General features: G+C 36.5%; 1 protein-coding gene across 1 annotated transcript in view; it reads left to right on the forward strand.

Moving 5' to 3' along the window:
* LYST (lysosomal trafficking regulator) overlaps positions 1-26,084 on the forward strand; it is a 179,766-nt gene that overhangs the window by 146,286 nt on the left and 7,396 nt on the right. The window contains exons 46-51 of the mRNA XM_058542978.1: positions 6,701-6,931; positions 9,042-9,231; positions 12,409-12,545; positions 17,905-18,003; positions 23,740-23,879; positions 24,151-24,248. Coding sequence (XP_058398961.1) covers positions 6,701-6,931; positions 9,042-9,231; positions 12,409-12,545; positions 17,905-18,003; positions 23,740-23,879; positions 24,151-24,248 — 895 coding nt within the window. The remainder of the gene's footprint in view (positions 1-6,700; positions 6,932-9,041; positions 9,232-12,408; positions 12,546-17,904; positions 18,004-23,739; positions 23,880-24,150; positions 24,249-26,084) is intronic.

A 26,084-nucleotide genomic window follows, 5' to 3' on the forward strand; every position in this document is an offset into this window, starting at 1 on the left:
TCCAACTGTAATTTTCTGTGTAGGTTTATCAAGTGTTTATAACAAATACAGGTAAAATGGGCGCATTGAACCTGTAGTAACACACCCTATATCTGGGCTTATTTATGCCAGAGATCCATTCATGAATAGTAGTTTTAAAATAAAAATCTTTTTAATCCATTTAGCTCAGTAATTATTTTGAGTACCTCTCTAAGGTAATAGAAAATTAAATTTCTTAAGAGATTTATGGTCTAGAAGAGAGATTAAGACAGATTTACTGATGACACTAATAGAAGATAAATGCTATGGCAAAGTATTCTAAAAAAGGGGAATAATACAATTTGATTGGTGAATAGTAATTTTATACATAAGAGTAGTATAAAATAAAGGCAAGGCTTCAGGTATAATTGTTCAACTTCATATTTGATCTCAAATGTAACTTTAAAAGAAATTAGGAATTTTGATATTAACCTCAGTATACTCTGGGCCTATAATCCTGGCACGTCTTTTCAATTATTCTTATGTAAAATTGACATTAAAAGTAACTCATTTACACAGCCAACGTTGCCATGATACCAAAACCAGACAAGAACAACACAAAAAAGTAAAATTACAGGCCAATATCGCTGATGAACATAGATGCAAAAATCCTCAACAAAATATTAGCAAATTAAATACAATACATTAAAAGGATCATACACTGTGATCAAGTGGGATTTATTCCAGGGATGCAGGAATGGTTCAACATTTGCAAATCAATCAATGAGATACACCGCATTAACAAAATGAAGAATAAAAATTACGTGATCATCTCAATAGATGCAGAGAAAGCGTTTGACAAGAACCAACATCCATTTATGATAAAAACTCTGAATAAAATAGGTATAGAAGGAAACTACCTCAACATAATAAAGGTCACTTGTGACAAACCCACAGCCAACGTCATATGCAATGGTGAAAAACTGAAAACTATTCCTCTGAGAACAGGAACAAAACAAAGATGCCCACTCTTGCCACTCTTATTCAACATGGTACTGGAAGTTTTAGCCAGAGCAGTTAGGCAACAAAAAGAAATAAAAGGAATCCAAATTGGAAAGGAAGAAGTAAAACTGTCACTATTTGTGGATGACATGATTCTCTATATAGAAAACCTTAGAGAATCCACAAAAAATCTATTAGAGATAATCAATGAATACAGTAAAGTTACACGGTGCAAAATCAACCTACAAAAATCAGTTGCATTTCTATACACTAATAATGAGCTAGCAGAAAGAGAAATCAAGAATACAGTCCCATTTTACAATTGCAACAAAAAGAGTAAATACCTAGGAATAAATTTAACCAAGAAGGTGAAAGACCTATACACTGAAAACTATAAGACATTATTGAAAGAAATCGAAGAAGGTGTAAATAAATGGAAAGATATTCCACGTTCATGGATTGGAAAAATAAATATAGTTAAAATGTTCATATTACCTAAAGCAACCTGCAGATTCAGTGCAATCCAAAACAGAATCCCAATGATGTTCTTCACAGAAATAGAACAAAGAATCCTAAAATGTGTATGGAACAACAAAAGACCCCAAATAGCCAAAACAATCCTGAGAAACAAGAACAAAATTGGAGATATCACACTCCCTGAATTCAAAATATACTACAAAGCTGTAGTAATCAAAACAGCATGGTACTGGCAGAAAAACAGACACAGAGATCAATGGAACAGAATTGAGAGCCCAGACATAAAACTACACATCTGTGGGCAGGTAATCTTCAACAGAGAAGCCAAGAACATATAATGGAGAAAGGAAAATCTCTTCGATAAATGGTGTTGGGAAAACTGGACAGCCATGTGCAAAAAAATGAAAGTAGACCATTATCTTACACCATACACAAAAATTAACTCAAAAGGGATTAAAGAGTTTAATGTAAGACCTGAAACCATAAAACTACAAAAAAACAGGGAGTATGCTCTTTTATGTCGGTCTTAGCAGTATCTTTTCAAATACCATGTCTACTCAGGCAAGGGAAACAAAAGAAAAAATAAACAAATGAGACTACATCAGACTAGAGAGCTTCTGCACAGCAAAGGAAACCATCCACAAAACGAAAAGACAACCCACCAACCGGTAGAAAATATTTGCAAATCATATATCCGACAAGGGGTTAATTTCCAAAATATATAAAGAACTCATATAACTCAACAACAAAAAAATGAACACCTGATCAAAAAATGGGCAGCAGATATGAACAGACATTTTTCCAAAGAAGATCTACAGATAGCCAACAGCCACATGAAAAGATGTTCAACATCACTAATTATTAGGGAAATGCAAATCAAAACTACAGTGAGATATCACCTCACACCCATCAGAATGGCTATAATTAACAAGATAAGAAATGACAAGTGTTGGAGAGGATGTGGAGAAAAGGGAACCCTCATACACTGCTGGCAGGAATGCAAACTGGTGTAGCCACTGTGGAAAACAGTATGGAAATTTCTCAAAAAATTAAAAATAGAAATATCATATGATACAGCTGTTCCTACTGGGTATTTATCCAAAGAACGTGAAATCAATAATTCAAAAAGATACATGCACCCCTATCTTCACTGCAGCATTATTCATAATAGCCAAGATGTGGAAGCAACCCAAGTGCCCATCAATGGATGAATAGATAAAGAAGTGGAATATACAATGGAATACTACTCAACCATAAAAAAAGGCAAAATCGTGCCATTTGTGATGATGTGGATGGACCTTGAGGGTATTATGCAAAGCGAAATAAGTCAGAGAAAGATAAATACTGTATGATTTCACTCATATGTGGAAGATAAACATAGATAAGGAGAACAGTTTGGTGGTTACTGGAGGGGAAAGAGGTAGGGGAGGGCAAAAGGGGTAAAGGGCACACGTGTGGTGACAGATAAAAACTAGACTATTAGTGGTGAGCACAATGCAATCTATACAGAAACTGAAATATAATGTACACCTGAAATTTACACAATGTTATAAGTCAATATGACCTCAATAAAATAATTTTTTTAAAAAGTACATGCTGAAATATACCATGTAATTCTCATCTCACTGGAATTTTTTCACTTATTCTTTTGGACTTTAAAACTTTAAAAAGGACAGAGTTTATGCCATTGTTGTAGGAATTTAGTGAAATTCAATTCTTGGGGCAAAACAAAGTGTAGTGATTAAGTTCACAGTCTCTGAATTTAGAATTGAGTTCAAATCCTCACTCTGTGACTCTGCCACTTGCTTTGCGACCTTGGGCAGATAGCTTAACCTTTCTGCACCTAAATGTACAAATTTGTAAAATGTGAACAATAATACCAACCTCATAAATAAGGAAGGAAATTCATATAGGATGATGTCTGCCATACAATTAAGTACAAATAAATGTTAACTTTTTAAAAGGGGATGTAGAAATGCCTTTTGATCTTAATTCATCATTCACTAATATGGGATTTACTTAGAAAATGATAGCACAGAATGTAAAGAAGCACTATCTTAAAATAAATAAGAGTCCTGGCTAGAGGATTATTCCAGTCTTCATTGGAATTTTTGAATGTATTAAGTCAGGCAGCCGTTAAGAATGACCCTGCTTAGATAAGCATTTATAACGAGTATTTGATCCCTTGTGGCTATGGTGGTGGTGGTGAGGGGAGTAGTGCTGAAGATTATTTAACTTCTGAAAAATCTTTGAAATTTCATTTTGGCATTTATAGAAATGTTATATCTAGATATGTAAACAAAATTTGCACTGACTGATTAAATGGTAAAAGCTAAATTATACAAGTGGGTATGCACAAAACATGACAGATCTGTGCCCAGCTACTGACAGCTAGCGTTAGAAATAAAATAGTAAGTAAATGCACATCACTCTCTGTCCAACTCTAAGGGATGACAACAGTAAGAAGAAAAGTGTAATAACACCCTTTGAATTAAAGAGCTTGGAATTTTCACTGCTACTCTTTCAGATTCGCTTATAATTTTCATTAGAACCTAAATAATACTCTCTTGAACTACCTACCAACATTGTGTTTTAACTTTATTTTTGCCTTTTCCTATATATCACTTTGGACAAATGACTTTTTCAGTAATTTAGTATTACACATGAAGTCTTTTGTTTAATACCAACACTAGGGTGGGGAGAAAAGGACAGTGGCAAATTCTGAATTTTTACTTCTCTTCCAGTCTGATTATTGCCCTAACCCCCCTTTCTCTTTAGCTTCATGTCCTGAGAAAGGTGATAGCATGGAAGACATCATTCACCTGGAAGATTAAGTGTACCAAAGTCTCTGCAATGTTTTGGTCAAAAATGGAATACTTTGACTTTTTTTCTCATCCAGTCTTCTGCCTCCTGTATGGGAGATGAAGCTGTCCTCCTGCCTCCACTGACAGCCTTGCCAAGTTGACCAAGAGAGGCTGAAGGGATATATATCACATTACAGCCTTCTCACTGCCAAGTTTTAGTCAGTTTCAGCAACATATGTGAAAACCTCCAAAGTAAACACAGAGAGAGGAAATCAAAATTAAATTAATTCTCTCCAAGGATAAATAAAGTGTGAATTTGTTGCTCTTGAGCTTACAGGATGGAAATCAGAAACACTTTGCTTGGGTTTCAATGATACTGGTGTTCAGATTCCCAATTCTTCAGTCCAGAAAAGAGGAGAGATACAGACCTACAAAAATCTAGGTTCCTTACAATGTCTATGTATGTAAGAAAATATGTCTCAATCGTTAATATTTACAGACATCTTCAAGATAGCGTATGTGAGTTAGCAATAGAAATTCATCCTGTAAAACCAGCCATTGTGTATTTGGAGGAGAGGAATCAAACTCTTTCTTTGAGTATATTAACATCAAAGAACAAAAGGGCATTTGGATATCATATAACATCAGGCAGATGCAAATGGCTTTGAACTTCTAGTCCTCATTTTCACCAATAGAGAAAATTGGGGTGGGGCAGGGTCCTCTGCTTTTCGTCAGACTTTGTGTTGCCATATAGCTGAAAAGTCTATTGTCTCTTTCAATTTTGTTGACTGACATGATTTTCACTAACTCCTTGACTTTAGTTTTCTGACCAATATCTGACAGGCAGCTACAGAAAAAATACAGCCACCTGCTAATCTGCTTGCAGAAGCTGAGTTATTTTGGATCAACGTAATTGAAAATCTTGGTTATTTTCTCATCAATCCTCACTGAAAGACAAGACCAAAGAAAAACCTCATTTGGTTTTTCTTTTTTTTTTTAATTGAGGTATAATTGACATATAACAATTAGTTTCCAGTGTACAACTTAATGATTCAATATTTGTATATATTGCAAAATGATCACCACAATAAGTCTATTTACTATATATCCCCATACTTAGTTACAAAATTTGTTTTCTTGTAATGAGGACTTTTAAGATTTAGTCTCTTAGCAGCTTTCAAATATGCAATACAGTATTATTAGCTCTGAGAGTACCATGCTATACATTACATCCCCATGACTTATTTATTTTATAACTGGAAGTTTGTGCTTTTTGATTCCCCTAACCCATGTCACATACCCTCCACCTCCTGCCTCTGGCAACCACAATCTGTTCTCTATATCTATGAGCTTGTTTTTTGTTTGTTTTTTCAGATTCCACATATAAGTGAGATCATACAGTATTTGTCTTTCTTTGTCTGACTTATTTCACTTAGCATAATGCCCTCGAGGTCCATCCATGTTGTCACAAGATTTCATTCTTTTTTATGCCTATATAGTATTCCATTGAATATATATATATATATATATATTCCACATTTTCTGTATCCATTCATCCATCAATGGACACTTAGGTTGTTTCATATCTTGGCTATTGTAAATAATGCTGCAATGAACATGAGGGTGCAGATATCTTTTCAAGTGAGTGTTTTTGTTTTCTCTGGATAAATACCCAGAAGTGGGATTGCTGGATCATATGGTAGTTCTAGTTATAATTTTTTGAAGAACCTCAATACTGTTTTCCATAGTGGCTGTCACAATTTACATTCCCACCAACAGTGCACAGGTGTTCCCTTTTCTCCACGTCCTTGACAACACCTGGTATTTCTTGTCTTTTTGATAATAGCCATTCTAACAGGTGTGAGGTGATATCTCACTGTGGTTTTGATTTGCATTTCCCTGATGATGAGTGATGTTGAGCATCTTTTCATGTAGGCATTGGCCATCTGTATGTCTTCTTTGGAAAAATGTCTGTTCATGTCCTCTGCCCATTTTTTGATCAGGTGTTCATTTTTTTGTTGTTGAGTTGTGTGAGTTCTTTATATATTTTGGATATTAACCTCTTATCAGATACATGATTTGCAAATATTTTCTCCCGTTCAATTGCTTGCCTTTTCATTTTGTTGATGATTTCCTTTGCTGTGCAGATACATGAAGTCTTATATGATATTGTCTGGTCTTAAATTAAAAATCAATTTAATAACATACCTAATTAGCACCAATCAGTCAAGATACATTATTTTCATTCACCCATTCAGAAACATTGATTATTCCTATTCTGATCTCAGTGAGACCGTTAATGCTTATTAACTTGATCAAAAACATTTTAAAATCATTTTCATTTGAAATAGAAAAGAGTAAACCGTTGCCTAGAGAATAAAACAAGTTATTGTTTTCCCCTTTGGTGTTATTGCCAAGTCTTGCTTTTTATATAACTCTTGTTCTCTTTTACTCTTCAGACATATTTTGGAATGGATGTCTCTGCAGTTGAAGATCCAGTTCAGAGACGAGCACTAGAAACCATGATAAAAACCTATGGCCAGACTCCTCGTCAGTTGTTCCAGTCGGCCCATGCGAGCAGACCTGGATCCAAGCTCAACATTGAAGGAGAGCTTCCTGCTGCCGTGGGGTTGTTAGTGCAGTTTGCTTTCAGGGAAACCCGAGAACAGGTCAAAGAAATTACCTATCCGGTATGTCATTTGGATTTCAATAGAATTCAGCAAAAACTGATTCAACTTCTGAGATGTCAGGCCCTCTGCTAGGCTCTAGGGACAGTGAAATGAATAGCGTGGTCTCTGACTGAAGGTGTGCACCAGCCAGTGAACAGAGATGCATGCAGTTAACAGCGATATTCTGTGTGTAGTAAATGCTGTGTTAGTGATATGAAGACAATGCTTTGGGGAGCTCAGGTCAGATCTAACCTTCCTGAGGGTTATTACCAGGGAAAGCTTCACAAGGCAGTGACATAACAGGAATTTGCAAATGAGAGGAGAGGAACCATCCAGGACTAGAGAATAATTTGAGCGTGGGTATGCTGTTGCGAACATGCATAGCGTGGTCCTGGTTATCATCTTCCAGCAACAGTACTGACCAGGAGTGTGAATGTTGTGGTTTACAGTTAAGGGAAAACCTTACATATTTGGCTTCCCCAGATTATAATGATAAAAAGTATTACCTCTTAAAATAGGAAATAGGTATAATTTTTACTTTGAAATAGAACAACAAAGCAAGCAGACTTTAAGAGTAAAATGGATTCTAATCCTCAACTGAATTCTTCATTATAAAAGCAGTATAAGATGAGAGAACATGAATTGTAAAGTGTTATAAAGGTTTGCAGAAGGGAATCACAGAAAATGAAAGGGCAAGGGGAAGAGATTGTGAGGGACCTTAGAGATGAAATACAGCAGCGTATCTCAAACTGCAGTAATCTGTGATCCTTTTTAAGAGAAAATGATTTTCCCAGACCTTGTTTTGACAACTGTTTCTTATAATAATGTTACTTAAATACAGTAAATGTAGAACACAAATAGAACACTAAAGGTAAATTCTTTATGCTCCTAGCTTACATATATCAGATTTACATGTTAAATATAAACAAAATTTGTACAACCAGTAAAATTCAAATTTAAAACATCAATATGATAGACAATGTTGTTCTGCTGAAACCAGATCACCAATGTTGTGTTTCATAGTTGAAAGCTATATTTTTCATTTTCTGTTTACTTGTCAATATAACTCTTAAGATTTTGAAGCCTCATAAATCACATTAATTATTGTCATTACGAGGGTCATTATTTTTAACTGGAATCTATTATTTTAACATGTCAAAATAATTTAATAGTACATCCCTGAAAAGTAATAAATGCCATTTAATTTACTACTATGCTTATTGCTACTTAACTGTTGTTAGTTGGTATATATAAAGAATCGGAGCAGTCTATCTGCTTGCAGTGGGGATGTGGTACCGACCTCCTCATTCCCACCTCAGGACCTCTGCATTGACTGTTCCCTCCACCTGGAGTGACCTCTCCCCAGATATAGCCCCATTTGCTCTCTCATTTCATTCATGTCTCTAGTCTGATGTCACCTCCTCAGAGTCTTCCCTCACCCCCATATCTAAGATAGCAACTCCATCATTCTCAGTCCTCTTCCTTGTCTTTGTTTTTCTTCATAGCACTTTCACCACCTGACATATTATATGTATATTTGTTTATTTATTTGTCTGCTCCCTTATCCCAACTAGAATGCAACTCCACAGGGACTGAGACTTTATCTATCTTCTTCATCACTGTGTCTAGCAATGAGGAACATATATATATATTTTTGTGCGTGTGAGGAAGATCAGCCCTGAGCTAACATCCATGCTAATCCTGCACTTTTTGCTGAGGAAGATCAGCTCTGAGCTAACTTCTATTGCCAATCCTCCTCCTTTTTTTTTTCCCCAAAGCCCCAGTAGATAGTTGTATGTCATAGTTGCACATCCTTCTTAGTTGCTGTATGTGGGACGCGGCCTCAGCACGGCTAGAGAAGTGGTGCGTCGGTGCGTGCCCGGGATCCGAACCCGGGCCGCCAGTAGCGGAGCGTGCGCACTTAACCGCTAAGCCACAGGGCCGGCCAGAGGAACATATATTTCCATATGCAAAGCTTTGGGGAACTAAAAAACTATAAAATAATTCTTGCCCATAAAGGGCTTATAATCAGGTTGCTTTCTCTTACTTTGTTTAAAATTTAAATTAGAAGTAATTCTATATTTACTACCTTTTTAAATAAAATCATACTTTTTACTTTCCTCGGTTTTAGAGTCCTTTGTCGTGGATAAAAGGCTTAAAATGGGGGGAGTATGTAGGTTCCCCAAGCGCTCCAGTACCTGTGGTCTGCTTCAGCCAGCCTCACGGAGAAAGATTTGGTTCTCTCCAGGCGCTGCCCACCAGAACAATCTGTGGTTTGTCCCGAAATTTCTGTCTTCTGATGACATACAGCAAAGAACAAGGTAAAATAAAACATAATGAAAATCATTCTGGGTATACCTTTAGTGAGATCCGAATGTATTTTGTTTTATTTCTAAGTTTTCTGAGTCCTTGGTGAGAATCTCTGCTCAAATTTGTGGTTATATAGTGCAAAGTAGGAATTAAAACATACTACATGAAAAAAATGGGAATTAAATGCCATTCCATTTGAAATGAGAGGAGCAGTTTGAAGGAGACAAGAATAAATTGTTATGCCCACAAGGTAAAAACATTATCAATTTTATAGAAATGTACACTCTGAGGCTCTTGAATCCCAGAATAGACAGACTTATTTGACCAGCAAATCTAGTACCTCAGAAGATATAGTCATGAGATTAAAACAAACAAAACAAGGAAGTCGTGATAGCCTTTAAAATAGGTTTTAAAATACATATGCCTGGAAAGCAATCCTTTTCTCACTCTCCATCCACTGACTCACTAAAAGCAACACATGGAAAAGTGCCATACTGTAGCGGCCCTCTTCATATTTCTAAATGTCACCCAGACACTGGAAGACTAGCAATGTTTCCCACTCGAGTAATCCCTCAGCCCTTCCAAATTGACCATTTCACTAAATGCAGAAGAACTCTCCCCACTTACTAGGCATGGGCTTTGGGCACTAACACAGATGACTGAGGGCACTCATCTGTTCCTATCAGGTGTGTGCAGGTTTGCCTGAAAGCCAGCATGTGGACTAGATGCCGCTTAGCACTCCACACTGTTAACGTTTAACCTTACTTTCTCTACAACATGCTCCTCGGGGTCCATAACGCCTTCCACTACCTAGAACACCACAATACAAGGATGCCAGTACCTGTGCCAAATGTCAGTCACTTGCAGAAATTAAGTGTGCTGGCTGGGCCACAGTGCTTTTAGACTCTCTCTTAATTCGATTGTGAAATGAATAAGAGAGACTGTTCAGTCTTGTCTAAGTTTAGTAAAGTAGTAGGTTAAGGTAAATCTGTTTAATCATGATTATTGTGATATCAGTGGTTTGTTCTCACTAGTATGTTGCAATTAGATGTGAGCTTTGTCACAAGTAATTTACTACTAATAAGACTTAGGGTACCAAAATGTGTGAATAATTTACCTTTAAAATAATTAGAGTGGATTGAAGTTTATCTCTATTGAGCAGAAGAGAAAGGGCTGGTATTATCACTTAGTATGATGGGACTTATAAATATGTCAAATATAATTGTCAAGCTATCTTATTTGTGCCACTACAGTCACAAGCCCTTAGTGTGCCCTTAATAGCTGTGTTCATTCAAATTGCACTTTATTTCCTTGTAGAATGTATTTGGAATTTGTCAGAATCTAGGTGCATCCAGGGAAGTGGTATACTAATACAACAGTTATGCCCGTGGCCTCAGGAGGCACAGCGCCTGAGTTTGCATCCCAGCTCTGCTACTTAATAGCTGTGTGACCTCGAGAAAATTAATTATGCCTTCTGAATCCTGGCTTTTGATCTATAAAATGGGAATAACAAAAGGATTTACCTCACAGGGTAATTTACTATAAGGATTAAATGAAATACTGTAGGGAATGATTAGCAAAGTGCCTATTCATTCTAAGTGCTTAATGAATTTCCATTGGACTATAAGCATCCTGGGGCCAGGAACTATGAGCGTTCGCTACTGTCCCCGGAACATAACAGTCCACGTAGGCATTCCATGAAGGCCTTGAATGAATGAGAGTACAGCTTGCAGATGAAAGTTAGGTCATGTGTTAACAGCTGCAAAGTGTTGAGCACTGTTATATCAAATAACTGTATAGTTTTGCTTAGTTATACATGCATAATAAATGTAACAACTAAGCTGAGATGGTTTTAATGATCTTAAGCCCAGTATAGGCCAATTACTTGAGAATTGACTGTACCTCAGAATTGCCTGAGGTACTTTTTTTCAAAATATACTTGCTTGGATCCCATTTGAGAGACTGCATCAGAATCTCTGGAGCTTGAGTCCAAGCCTACACAGGCTGAAAAGCAATTTTCTTGTGAACTTCTGTTTAAGATCTACTGTTCTAATAGGTAAAGGAGAAGTTGATTTTTCTTTAAAAAAAAAAAAAAAAGATGGTGCAACTTGTATTGCTGGAATGAGAAACTGGGAAAAGTTATTAAATATACATGATTCATTGACCACATGGTTTATGAGCACCTCTCACATGCCAGGCATCATGGTAGAATTTGCAAGGTCCTGAGACTTGTGAAATGTGGTTCCTTTCCTAGCAGCTTATATTTACAGGAGCTTATATTTAGTGAGTATATCCCAGTTCCTTTATTGCAACGCTGATGTCAACATTTGGTATTATATTCAAGGAAACAAAAAGAAACCTGTGAATTACATTTTCAATGTGCTATTGATCCATTCAACAAATATTTATTTGTTTTATTCCTCTATATTCTGGGTGTTATGCTAGGTACTGGAATAACTAAAGTACATTCTCTCTCCTTAAGGAACTTAAAGCATTCCAAGTTTCAAGGGCAGTACCAGGTATAGCATTTATGCTGCATTAGCTATATTCAGTATACCAACAAGGCACAGATTATGAATAGTACTGAAAAGGGATGTCAAAATGTCCAAATCTGTATCCCAAAAGGACATAATACTGTGTTGTGAGGAAGAGAAAAGGACAGAACCTTGTTAAATGAAACTCTGCCGTGCAAAATCCTTGCAGTTGATGGGATTAAGTTATCCCTCTCAGGGTAGGTGTTGCTTCTACTCTAGCAGTGTTCTCTTTCTTATATTAATAGTTGTCCATACTGATTTTTCAGCAGGAGTATCTAGAAAGTTATTTAAACAGTATCTGGTTCATATTTATTTTTAAAAGTAAAGGTGTTACAGAACATGAACAGAGTAAGCTTGACTATCGTTGTCTTTCATAAAAATTTCTTAATAGAAATATTAGTTCTATGTCAGATAAATCCCAACCAAAACACCACAAATGAAAAAGAATACAGTTCCACCCTTAGAATCCCATTAGCATTAAAGGACTAAAACTAACATAAATTGGCCCATGTTATGGATATAAGGATGATTTTGCACCGGAATGATACTATGTTCTGCTATGTAAATTCAGCCTTTAACCTGCCATTTTAGGGGGCTGTCAAATAACAATTGAGCAGCAGCAATCTGATACTTTTATTTCTTTTTCTTCTTGAGGTGTGAGAAGCATGAACAGTACTGACATTCAGTGGTCAGCCATCCTGAGCTGGGGATATGCTGATAACATTTTAAGGTTGAAGAGTAAACAGAACGAGCCCCCAATAAACTTTATACAAAGTTCACAACAGTATCAGGTAAACTTTTTTATGAAGTGCTTTATAATAATTAAATATAATGCTTTAAAAAGGAGTCAGACTGAAAGCAGCTAGTCTTTAATATCTTGCGATTAGTCCAGTCAAGAAGCTGATGATGCTAGATGTATGCCTTGTTCATTGTGCTTACAGACTTCCTAACTACCGCCATTCTGACTGTGTCCCCAGAATTTATCTTCTACCCAGTATCTATCTCATTGAGACAGTATTATAATCTCCTACTCAGCGTCAGCTAATGGCACAGTGTTTGAACAGAATCGGCAGTGCTTTCTTCTCAATGTTCACTTGCCTTTTGTCACTATGTCATTTTCTATAACCAGAGTACTGTCTTCTATACCTGGTTTTACCTAAATGGACAGACTATTTGGGCATCGCAATGTGGTAGAAAGAGCATTGGGCCTAACTAAAGCCCTGTGATCTATGTTAGTGTCCTGGCTTTGTTATTTCTAGGTAGCCTTTGGCAAATAACTTAACTTTGCCAAACTTGAGTTTCTTTCCTCCTCTTTAAAACTGAGAAAATAGTACTCCCACTACTCTCTCATAAAGCTGTTCTAAAAATGTTTCCAATATTTGTGAAAGTACTTTGTAAACTATAAAACACGATATATATATATATATATACACACACACACACACACAATACTGCCACAACTATTTCTGGTGCTAAATTGTATGTTACACCTTCTTTCTTTGACTGTCTTTCTATGGGAAGTTCTTTCACCATTTTGTGACTTCCATTAGCTGTATAACACTTACTGTCTATTCATATGTTCATGTGTCCTAACATTTATTCCCATTCCCTGAGCACTTTAGAAATAGAGTAAGTTACTTTTGGGGAATTTTTGGCAGTGAAAGAAAAGAAAGCAATGACTTGTTTGCTTAGCCCTCAATATACCTGAGAAAAGGGTCATCGCCTTTTGTTAACCTGCTTACCAGTAAACTAACAAAAGGAAGAATAAGGAACAGTAAAAAACAACCTTATTTGAAATTTTAAAATAATTTAAGCATTGCAAAATGATTTCTATCATGTAAAGTTTGGCACACCAACATCATTAAAGATGAAAGAATACTCTCATAAATCTTTTTAGCAAAACACTGTGGTTCAGATTCTTTTAGCAAAATACTGTGTGATAAACTACCTCCAGTCAAATGACTAACTGGATGAGAATACCATATTTCATTTTCATCCTTAGAAATTAGTTCTTTAGTTTGAGGAAATTCATCTAGGATATTATCATATGAAGACTCACACTCTGCAATTTCACTTATATGATCAATTTCATCATCATTAGAGATTAGTGTCCTGCTGTCTCTTTGTCTTCATCTCCTGATTGATCTCATAATTGTGAAATATATTCCTCTGTCAATTTTCTTTTCTATTATCAATAAAAAATGAAAAATTCTGAATTCCCAACTGTGTTCAATGAAATCTAAAAGCAGACTACAGAAATGATGTCTGCAGTCTTCTTTTATACTTTCTTGAAAAATGACAATATTCTTTGGACAATGCAATGAGAAAACCAAAAGAAAATTTATTTCACATATTACATTATCCTTTCAGGAGATCCTGCATTTTTCCATTTCTTATTTTGTTTGTTTTGTTTGTGCATAGTTGGGAATAATTGATGAGTAGTGATAAAATAATTCCTAGAATGAGGAAATAGCAAAATGTTTCAAGAATAGAGGAAAAATGAGATTATTAATATCCTGTAATATAACTTAGGTTTATAAAATAGTTCAGGGACCGCCCTGTGGCGCAAGCAGTTAAATGCGCGTGCTCTGCTGCACGGCCTGGGGTTCGCCAGTTCGGATCCCAGGCGTGCACCAACGCACCGCTTGACAAGCCATGCTGTGGCGGCGTCCCATATAAAGTGGAGGAAGATGGGCACGGATGTTAGCCCAGGGCCAGTCTTCCTCAGCCAAAAAAGAGGATTGGCAGATGTTAGCACAGGGCTGATCTCACTATTTGCAGATGACATGATTGTATATATAGAAAACCCTAAAGAATCTGTTGGAAAACTATTCAAAACAATCAACAACTACAGCAAAGTAGCAAGGTACAAAATCAATCTACAAAAATCAGTTGCATTTCTGTATGCTAATAATGAACTAACAGAAAGAGAGCTCAAAAAGATAATACCATTTACAATTGCATCAAAAAGAATAAAATACCCAGGAATAAATCTTACCAAGGAGGTGAAGGACCTGTACCATGAGAACTACAAGACATTATTGAAAGAAATCCATGATGACATAAAGAAATGGAAAGATATCCCATGCACCTGGATTGGAAGAATAAACATAGTTAAAATGTCTATATTACCTAAAGCAATCTACAGATTCAATGCAATCCCAATCAGAATCCCAATGACATTCTTCACAGAAATAGAAAAAGGAATACTAAAATTTATATGGGGCAACAAAAGACCCCAAATAGCTAAAGAAATCCTAAGAAAAAAGAACAAAGCAGGAGGGATCACAATCCCTGACTTCAAAACATACTACAAAGCAATAGTAATCAAAACAGCATGGTACTGGTACAAAACAGACACACAGATCAATGGGACAGAATTGAAAGCCCAGAAATAAAACCACACATATACGGACAGCTAATTTTCAACAAAGGTGCTAAGAACATGCAATGGAGAAAGGAAAGTCTCTTCAATAAATGGTGTTGGGAAAACTGGACAGCCACATGCAAAAGAATGAAAGTGGACCATCTGCTATCGCCATTCACAAAAATTAACTCAAAATGGATCAAAGACCTGAAGGTGAGACCTGAAACTATAAAACTCATAGAAGAAAATATAGGCAACACACTATTTGACATTGGTTTTAAAGGAAACTTCTCGGATGACATACCTACCCAGACTAGGGAAACTAAAGAAAAAATAAACAAGTGGGACTTTATCAGATTAAAGAGCTTTTATAAGACAAATGAAACCAGAATCAAGATGAACAGACAACCAACCAACTGGGAGAGAATATTTGCAAAACATACATCTGACAAGGGGTTGATCTCCATAATATATAAAGAACTCACACAACTGAACTAAAAAAAAACAAACAACCTGACCAAAAAGTGGGCAGAGGAAATGAACAGACACTTCTCCAAGGAAGATATACAGATGGCCAATAGGCACATGAACAGATGTTCAACATCACTAATCATCAGGGAAATGCAAATCAAAACCACACTAAGATACCACCTCACGCCCGTTAGAATGGCTATAATCACCAAGACAAAAAACAACAAGTGTTGGAGAGGATGTGGAGAAACAGGAACCCTCATACACAGCTGGTGGGAATGCAAACTGGTGCAGCCTCTATGGAAAATGGTATGGAAGATTCCTCAAAGAATTAAAAATAGAGATGCCCTATGACCCAGCCATCCCACTACTGGGAATCTATCCAACGCACCTGAAATCAACAATCCAAAGAGGCTTATGCACCCCTATGTTCATTGCAGCATTATTCACCATAGCCAAGAAGTGGAAGCAACCTAAGTGTCCCTCGACTGACGATTGGATTAAGAAAATGTGGTATATATATACAATGGAATACTACTCAGCCATAAAAAAAGATAAAATCGTCCCATTTGCAACAACATGGATGGGCCTGGAGCGTATTATGTTAAGTGAAATAAGCCAGAAAGAGAAAGACAAACACTGTATGATCTCACTCGTATGTGGAATATAAACCAACACATGGACAGAGAAAACTGTACTGTGGTTACCAGGGGCAGTGGGGGTGGGGGGTGGGCACAAGGGATGAAGGGAGTCATATATAAGGTGATGGACAAACAAAAATGTACAACCCAAAATTTCACAATGTTAAAAACCATTAAAACATCAATAAAAAAATAAAAAAATTAAAAAAAATAGTTCAGTAGACCCATATGGTAATTGCAAGACAGAATGAGTTTTGTTCTATATATAAAAAATAAGTACAGGGGCCAGCCCGGTGGCACAGCGGTTAAGTGCACGCGCTCTGCTTTGGCAGCCTGGGGTTCGCCAGTTCGGATCCTGGTGCGCACCGACGCACTGCTTGTCGGGCCACGCTGTGGTGGTGTCCCATATAAAGTAGAGGAATATGGGCACAGATGTTAGCCCAGGGCCAATATTCCTCAGCAAAAAAAGAGGAGGATTGGCATTGGATGTTAGCTCAGGGCTGATCTTCCTCACAAAAAAAAAAAAGTACATTTTTTTTTTGTTCTTTGGGAGACTTCTAAGAAAAAATAAAAGTTATGAAATATCAATCCTTAAACATAGAACTACTCAAGAAAGAAACTCAAAAAATAGAATTGGATCTAATGGACTCTGATGATATATAGAGAGTTAAGAAGAGCTAGGGTCAAAGAAAGTCATTTTTTAAGATAGCAGACACTTGAACACATTTGTAGGTCCAGGAGAAGAAGCCAGTAAAAGACAGTTTGAAATTCTCAGAGAGAGAGAGGACAAAGATTCAGAGGAACATTGGGGATGGGATGGGTGGGGCTGGCCTTAAAAACAGAGAGGCTTTCTCCTCTAAATCAGAAGACACTGAGACATTTTGAGGCACAAAGGAGGGAAAAGGATGAAGTCTGCGGCTAATGACCTCCATCTTCTTTGTGAAGTGTGAGGGTTTTACCGACTGTGGGAGAGGTGGGGCTGGAGAAGCGTGCATGGGAGCAGAGCAGTTGGGGACAGCTGCTGTGGACATAGTGCTGGGGGTCAGCTAGTGCCCAGAGGAGCACTTGTCAGGCCAAGCAGAGTTGAGCTGACCTTGAATAGTGCCTCCATGGTTAGGACTGAAGGGTTTATAATCCCAAAGGAATAATCCCAGATTTTTTCCTCCACATTTATCTTTCCTTTTTCTCCTATTTAACAATCTTTAGAAATGTTAGAAGCAATACTTCTACTTATATGTACCGTTTCCGCACCAAAAACAGAAAAAGAAATAAAAGTAAAAATCAGGTAAGTGTGTGAAACACACACACATACATATGTCACACACACACTCAAACTTGGATCTAGGGCATTGTGGATCATTTTGTTTAAATTTCTGAGAAACAAATGGCCACAAGTGTATGTGTGTTTGTGTGTGTGTATATATATATACAGAAAAATGTAAAATCATAGACAATACATTGTAATATATTTTAATTTGGAAACAGCTTTTAGACAGCTGGCTTCAAGTTACAGAGTACTGTATTATTATATCTTGCGCCAACCTTGTCATGTCAAGTCAAATGTTTACCTTAAATTTTGTGGTCGTATGTTTTTCAAATAGTTGTCAGAGAAATAGAAGCATTTCTCATGCTTTTTAAACATGATAACCTTTGATTTGTCCTTTCCCAAAGGTGACTAGTTGTGCTTGGGTACCTGACAGTTGCCAGCTGTTTACCGGGAGCAAATGCGGTGTCATCACAGCCTATGCAAACAGACTCACGAGCAGCACGGTAGGTCCCAGCTCGTTCTGTGAGTCGTTTGGGATTTTCATGTCTGTGAGTCAAAGAAAACCTTTATGAAGTATAATTCATTTTGCATAGGATAAAGTTAAAATTTTTGTACTTTAATCCTTTCTTCACATAAGCTCTTAAAATGTAAAAGGTCACATATCTAACTCTTTAGTTTTAGGTTTATTAGAATCACAAAAAAATTTGAAAATAATTATAAAGGTCTTATTTTTTGGTGTCAGAGACAAATAGGATTTTGAGTTATGATCTGTTTTGTATTTAGGCTATTTCATGACATTTTGATGCTTGCTTGCCTGTATTCTCAGTATCGACCTGAATGCTTAAGTGTATACCACAAGATTCTGTAAAATTAGGAAGCTTAGAACCTCTCATGTTCAACATTCCTATACTCTCTAGGTTAATTAAATGACAGCAAAATCCAAGTAGCCTGTCAATTTCTACCACTTACTGGAAGAAATTTTTTTTAGCCATTCATTGAATCTCCAAGATTTGCAAACTAAGTTATAAAACAGTCTAGTGAAGAAAAGACGACACATTATGCAATACTTCTTTTAATTCTCTGTTGTTCCCTTCTTGAACGACTGTGTGTGGTGCCATTGAGGATAAGTGGCAAGTTTAGGGTGATAACTCAGTAATTATCATTCTAATCTAGAACTTTCTCTGTGGGTTTTTTTTCCGTTACAGTTTTCTCCATTATGTTATTAAATATGTTTTACTGGGTGAAACCTGTATTCTTAGTGTAGAATGATACTAGGTTCCTCTTACTTTTCTGTCCAAATTTATTCCATTTTAAGCCCTTGTTAAGGTTCTTTGCCATGATCCTTGGGGTATAAATGTGACCATAATATTGTTTCTGTCTCTTAGCCTAAGGAGCCATTAAAATGTTTTAAGCAGGAGTAATATGATACAGTAGCATTTTGGGAAGACCACTGTAGAGCCTGCAGGGAGAAACACTTAAAAGGGGTACAATGATACCAGTTAGAAGGCCACTGCTGGCAGGCTGTGGTGGGGAGCTCCTTAGCAGGACCTAGGCATGTACAGATTATTGCAGGACAATGAAGTGTGTGCTCTAAGAAAGATTCACACACAAGTTAGAAGAGCACAGAAGAGGAACCAACCAGATGTCAGGGAGCCTGAAAAGTTACACTTGAGCTGGATCTTAAAGGATCATTTTTGCTAAGTGGAGAAAAGAGGAAAGAGTATTTCAGGCAAAGGAAACGAACAACGTGGAATAAAAGGCTTGGTAATTTGAGGGATGGCAAAAACTTTTATGTGTAGTTTAGAGATAACCTGCTGGGGAGGAATGGCGAAAACAGGGCAGGAAAAGTGGATTGAGGTGAGGTTCTTATATGCTGTAATAAAGAAAGGGCTATGGAATCTAAGCAGAGAAGTCTCCTAACTTTTGGAATGTCTCCTTTTTTCTCCTTTTTACTCCCTAAGTCCTAAAATGGATGTTAATTTTATAACATCTCTGATATTTACTGCTACCATCACCTTTCATCTTCTCAGCTCACCCTTCTGTTTCCCTCGTCCTACAAATATATTTTAATCGCTACTGCTAGAGCAGTTGTCTGCTCGTGTACTCAGGTAATTTTGCTTCCTAATGCCATAGACACCTATTTAAAAACTAGCTTCATCTTTTGTTTTTTATTTCATCTTGCTTTTCCCAACATTTTGAACGGCCTTGTTCTTAGTTTTCCTTACTTCCATTCTCTCTATAATTTTAATTTTTAATTCTACACTAACACAGTATGTAATATAGGTTAAAAAAATGTAAGTTGTTAGTATGGAAGTAATTGTGCATAGCATAGCTTTGAATATAGCAGATCAAAGGTGTAGCTATTATAATTTGAATACAGCAAGACGTGTGCTTTTTAGTTTTGAAGTTATTGTAGGCTTGTGAAGTTTTCTGTTGCTTACTTTCCCTCAGTTACGTATTTGCCTGAAAGTAGATTTTTCAGCTTATTTATAAGAGTTTTCTTTTTCTCCTAAGTATGAATAGTATTAGATAATCAAGTCATGAGATTAACAGTTACTATTTAAACCATGTCCAAAAATGCATCTTAGCCATGTGGTTTTATCATTGTTTTATTTGAGGGGAAGTTACTTGGGTTTTTGTAGATGTTGTTGTGGTTGCTTTTTCTCGGAGACCATCTTACCATTTTGGTGTCACTAAAGCTGCAGCTGTGACCCTGTGCCTGAGGTTAGCAGGAGGCACCTCATATTCACTGGTTCTTCTTCTCCCCACCCAGTGAATGCCAGGGTTCTAAAAATATTTATGTTCTCATTTGTGTTTGCTTTACGCAGACAAAAAGTCAGGCTCCCCAAGTGCCATGTAGAATATGACCAAAATAATTGAAAATATTTTCAAGGGGTCTTATGAAATACCTTCCATAAGTCATTTATATGTTAAAGAAGAATGTCTTCTAAAAGTGATAGATGATTTTAAAATAGTTGCTCTTGAGTCATTTTTTCACAAATTAAATAGTATGGCCATATCTTCTTCATTTACTTGAACACCTATATTTCTACTCTCAAAATTGGTGGTGGTAGGAGAATACATATGCAGTTTATCCAAGGTAGTATTATGTCAATTCAAGAACAATTTTTAAAAGAAGTAGGCCAGCACAAGATTGCTTTGCTACCCATGGAAATTATTTTCTGATCCATCAGAGAATCATCTAGTAAGACTAACTCTTGCAATCATTTTAAAGTGCAAAGTCTGTAAAATTATCAACAACTCTTCTAGGAGTCCTATGTTGTATTTACCCCATAAATATTATTCATGGTCATGGAGTGAAAAAAATACACACACACACATACACACATATAGGTATATATATATGTGTGTGCATATATATACATATATGAATATATGTGTGTGAATTCCCAAGCCAGAGAGGCAAATAAGCAGGGAGGGAGCTTTAGCCTTGGGGGCATTTGTCAGTCCTGGAATATTGACACTGTCCTTGGACAGCCTCTCGTGAGAGGAAAAGAAACCAATACCCATGGACTGAACAAGCTGGGGAGTCCCAAGGAGGCCCTTCTCCAAAAGGCCGGTCCCTAAAGGGTTACACTCTCGGAGTGAGGATGAGTCAGATGGGACCAACTCTTGCATGGAATTACAGCCTGGATTGGAATTCCCTGGGTTGTCCAGGATCCTTAAGACTTGACTTTGGGTAGACTGGAATGGTGCTCCTGGTCATACTTGTATTCTATTCCATAAGTAGAGGAATTCCTACAAATATTTTTTTAATATAATAACAAATACACAAAACCAGACACACAGATTTACACATAAGAAAATTAATATGTGAAAGATTAAAACTTGGTTATAATAAGAGAAATGCAATTTAAAGCAACCTGATTGCCATTTAAAACTCGAGAAATTTCCATAGATTTAAAATGAGAAGTGAGTCACAAACTGAAATGCTGCAGAGCTCAAGCAGAGAAGGAAGGGGCTCAGGCCTTTTTGGGCAGGGAATTGCTCTGTCCTAGGTACCCTGAAGTATGGTCTGAAAGAGTTCCGGGTGCATCCCCTTGGCACAGCAGTCTCCTGGCCATATGGGGAGGGTCACAGTCAGAGGAGGGCTAGAAGGGGCCCAGACCCAGGACTCTTGCCCTTGTTAAACACCCATCTGGTTGCTGTGATTGTGTTCAGTTGAAGGTCACATGCCCTAGCTAAACAGAAGCACTGCTACACATCTCAAGCCAGTTGTTCCAAGGAAGAATGTGAGCCTGGTATTGCTTGGTTGTTTGATTCTTTAAGTGTAAAATATATATTTTTATGTAAGTAAAACGTGAACTATATAGCACTTAAAGTAGATGAGCTTCAGCTAATATATCAACACAAATATGTTTCAAAAACAATGGTGAGCAAAAAGGCGAGATGCAGAAGATACCTAAAGAATAATATCACAATATATATACACAATGGAATACTACTCAGCCATAAGAAACGATGAAATCCAGCCATTTGTGACAACGTGGATGGACATTGAGGGTATAATGCAAAGTGAAATAAGTCAGAGGGAGAAGGTCAAATACCATATGATTTCCTTCATTAAGTAGTAGATAATAACAACAATAAACAAACACATAGAGACAGAGATTGGATTGGTGGTTACCAGAGGGGAAGGGGGGAGGGAGGAGGGTGAAAGGGATAATTCGGTACATGTGTGTGGTGATGGGTTGTAATTAGTATTTTGGTGGTGAACATGATGTAATCTATGCAGAAATAGAAGTATAATGATGTACACCTGAAATTTTTACAATGTCATAAACCAATGTTACTGCAATAAACAAAAAAATTTTAAAAAAAAGAATAATACCACATACATAAAGTTTATCAACGTAAAAAACAATACAGTATGTTTTTTATGGAAACATAAATACAAAATTCAGGATAGTAGTAATTTCTGACAAGGGAGAGGAAATAGGATGTAGAACAGTACACAAACTATGTAATGTTTAATGTTTTCTTCATTTTAGAAAGAAACTGATCATATAAAATGTTAGGATTAGTTTAACTGAGTGGTCAGTATACAGCTTTTTATTATACTTCTTCTTTCTACTTTTCTATATTCTTTGAAGTGGAAGTATTGAGTTACTTTGTGACGATAAACAGCTAGCCTAATGAAAACAAGAGCAAACCCCGCGTGGACATCTGGCATCTGTGAGCCAATGTGGACCTTGGAACATCAGTTTGCAACCTTTGATTTAGAAAATCAAATCTGTAACTATTGACAAGTGATGGTGGTATTAGTATACATCACCATTGGTAGCATCATGACTTGGTGCGACGCCTTCGAAAAGTATACTGTCAAGAACTATAAAATTATTAATATTCACTGACCCACTAGTAACATTCTGGAAATGTGTTCTAAAGAAATAATTCAGAGGAGGAACAAAATTTTTATACATGAAAGATTTAATTATGACATCTATAATTTTGAAAAAATTAGCAACAATTTTAAATCTCCATCAATAAAAATATCCATCAATAAATTATTCCATCTCAAGTAAATTATGGTATGTTAACTGTATAGACTATTTTAACACCATTAAAAATCATTTTGAGGGCCAGCTCCGTGGCTTAGTGGGTAAGTGCGCGCGCTCTGCTACTGGCGGCCCAGGTTCGGATCCCAGGCGCACACCGACACACCACTTCTCCAGCCATGCTGAGGCCGCGTCCCACATACAGCAAGTAGAAGGATGTGCAACTATGACATACAACTATCTACTGGGGCTTTGGGGAAAAAAAAAAAAGGAGGAGGATTGGCAATAGATGTTAGCTCAGAGCCAGTCTTCCTCAGCAAAAAGAGGAAGATTAGCACAGATGTTAGCTCAGGGCTGATCTTCCTCACAAAAAAAAAAAAAGTCATTTTGAAGACAATGTCAAAAATGGAAAATGTTTATGGGAGAATGTGTAAAACACAAAGTAGAAAATTGTTTGGCAATAATCACAACTATAAAAATATGTGGATGAAGACTGGACAAGAATAGACAAAAATGAACAGTTATTAGTTGATTAAATTACAGGGGATTAAGAAAATTTTAATGTTTAGTTTTACTCTTTAGAAAAAATTGAACTCAATTGGATTAAAAAATGTGTTTGAGAAGAATGTTTGAATCACTTCACTTGTTTTTATTTTTGAGATAGAATACTAGGATACCTTTTGTCATGGTTTTTATCTTATACTTTACTTTTAATTTCAGCCTTCAGAGATAGAAATGGAGTCTCAGATACATCTCTATGGGCACACAGAAGAGATAACCAGCTTATTTGTTTGCAAACCATATAGTATAATGATAAGTGTGAGCAGAGATGGAACCTGCATCATATGGGATTTAAACAGGTACAGAAGAAGATCTCCAGCTCAAACATAGTTAATTTTAATGTTTCAGTTCTTAGTGTATGAAATAGATGCACTAAAATAATATCTTTATATTATAATAATTTTAAACATGAAATACAAACTTTACCTTTGTAATCTTATTGAAATCAAAAGATCAGTTAGGAATGCCTTATGAATAATAAGTACATATTCTAAGGAAAAGAATTATACAAATAAGAAAATATAATTATATTTAATGATCATATAGAAATTCATATCTTTGGTCTTTCAGGTTGTGCTATGTACAAAGTCTGGCAGGGCACAAAAGCCCTGTCACGGCCGTCTCTGCCAGTGAAACTACCGGTGACATTGCCACTGTGTGTGATTCAGGTGAGCTAGCCCAAAGCACAGGGTCGAGGCCTAACAATGCAGTCAGCCAGCTGGTTACATCATAGGTTAAACTGTTGGATTACATCTCTCAGGTCCCTGCCAGATCTAAATACTCTGGTAATGGCATGTATGTGTATTAAAGTACAATAAGGTCTAAGACTGAGTTCATCAATTTAGGTATCAATTTATGAGCAAGTTAGTATTGTCATAATATAATTTTTTTCTGATATACATAATATTGCATTTGAGCACATGTAAGTTAAGCAAATTATTGTTACATAATCTTCTGAATTTTCTTGGTTTTTGTTCTATCCTTTTTTGCTTCTGCTTTTTAACTAATAACTTTGCTACCTTCCTCCTGACTAAATGAAAAACACCAGCAGATGATCAACTTTGAATATATGTCTTCCAGTTCCTGAGAGAGAACAGTAGTAAAGAATAACAGAGGTATAATTTGCCTTAAAATTTACATGACAAAGATATATCTCCTAATTAAATGTTTTGTTTTTCGTTTCTGTTTTTTCATGTATACATATTAAAAAACTTGATGCATCAAGCAGGAAAGAACGGTTGGAAAATTCATGAATTTTCTGTCTGCATTTCTGTTCTTAAGGATCTTAAAATTGAAAGGATCTTTGAAAAGCTGTTTCTTTCTGTCCACTCAGTATAGAATATCTTTGACACATCTGTAGTGGGTGGTCCTCTGTCCTTTGCTTGTATTTTTTTATATTGTTTGGTTTTTTCTGACACCAAATATATGTTGCCTTTCCAAATACCAAACAATTCTCTAATTCTGTAACACCAACTGGGTGTCCAACAATGCAATTCAATCCTGACACTAACTACTTGAAATTAGCAAATTTGGGAATTCCCAAGATCCTCTACCAGGTTCAATAATTCTCTAGAATGACTCACAGAACTCAGTAAAACACTATATTTACTATTACAGTTTATTATAAAGGATAGAAATGAACAGCCGGATGAAGAGCTACCTCGGTAAGTTCCAGGGGTTCTTTCCCTGTGGAGTCCTAGTGCAGCACCCTCCTGGCACATGAATGTGTTTGCCAACTTGGAAATTCTCCTAACTCTGTTGTCTAGGGGTTTTTCTGAGGTTTCGCTATATAGGCATGGTTAATTAAATCATTGGCCAGTGGTGACTGACGTCAATCTCCAGCCCCTCCCTGGAGGCGAGAAGATGTTCTAAATTCTAACCCTCTAGGGCTGGCCCTCTGGCTTAATTTAGCGGTTAAGTGCTCGCGCTCTGCTACTGGGTTTGGAGCCCGGGCGCACACCGACGCACCACTTCTCCGGCCATGCTGAGGCGGCGTCCCACATACAGCAACTAGAAGGCTGTGCAGCTATGACATACAACTATCTACTGGGGCTTTGGGGGAAAAATATAAATAAAAGAAAAAAAAATTTTTTTTTTTTATTTTAAGTTGTAACCCTCTGATCACGTGGTTGACTTTTCTGGTGACTATCCCCCATCCCAAAGCTGTCTAGGGCCTCCCCCAGAAGTAGTCATCTCATTAGCATACAAAGACCATAAATTACAAGGGTTTTAGTAGCTCTATGCCGGGGACCTGGAACAAAGACCAAATGTTTATTTTTTTATTATACCACAGATATCTCTTAGAGTTTTATTGTTGTTTATACAAAACATTCATTCATTCTTATATTCAAGAAAAGTAATGTCTTCAGTCATGTTTAAAGATTTCAGATGTGAAATATTTGCCAATCTTAGCCCCCAGTCATAAAGTAATATCATGAAAACATTTAATTTCCTGATCATCATAACTAAGGGGAAAGATCTTAAACGGTTGACTTTGGGTAATA

The sequence above is a fragment of the Diceros bicornis genome, chromosome 6 (assembly GCF_020826845.1).
Source record: "Diceros bicornis minor isolate mBicDic1 chromosome 6, mDicBic1.mat.cur, whole genome shotgun sequence".
Classification (NCBI taxonomy): domain Eukaryota; kingdom Metazoa; phylum Chordata; class Mammalia; order Perissodactyla; family Rhinocerotidae; genus Diceros; species Diceros bicornis.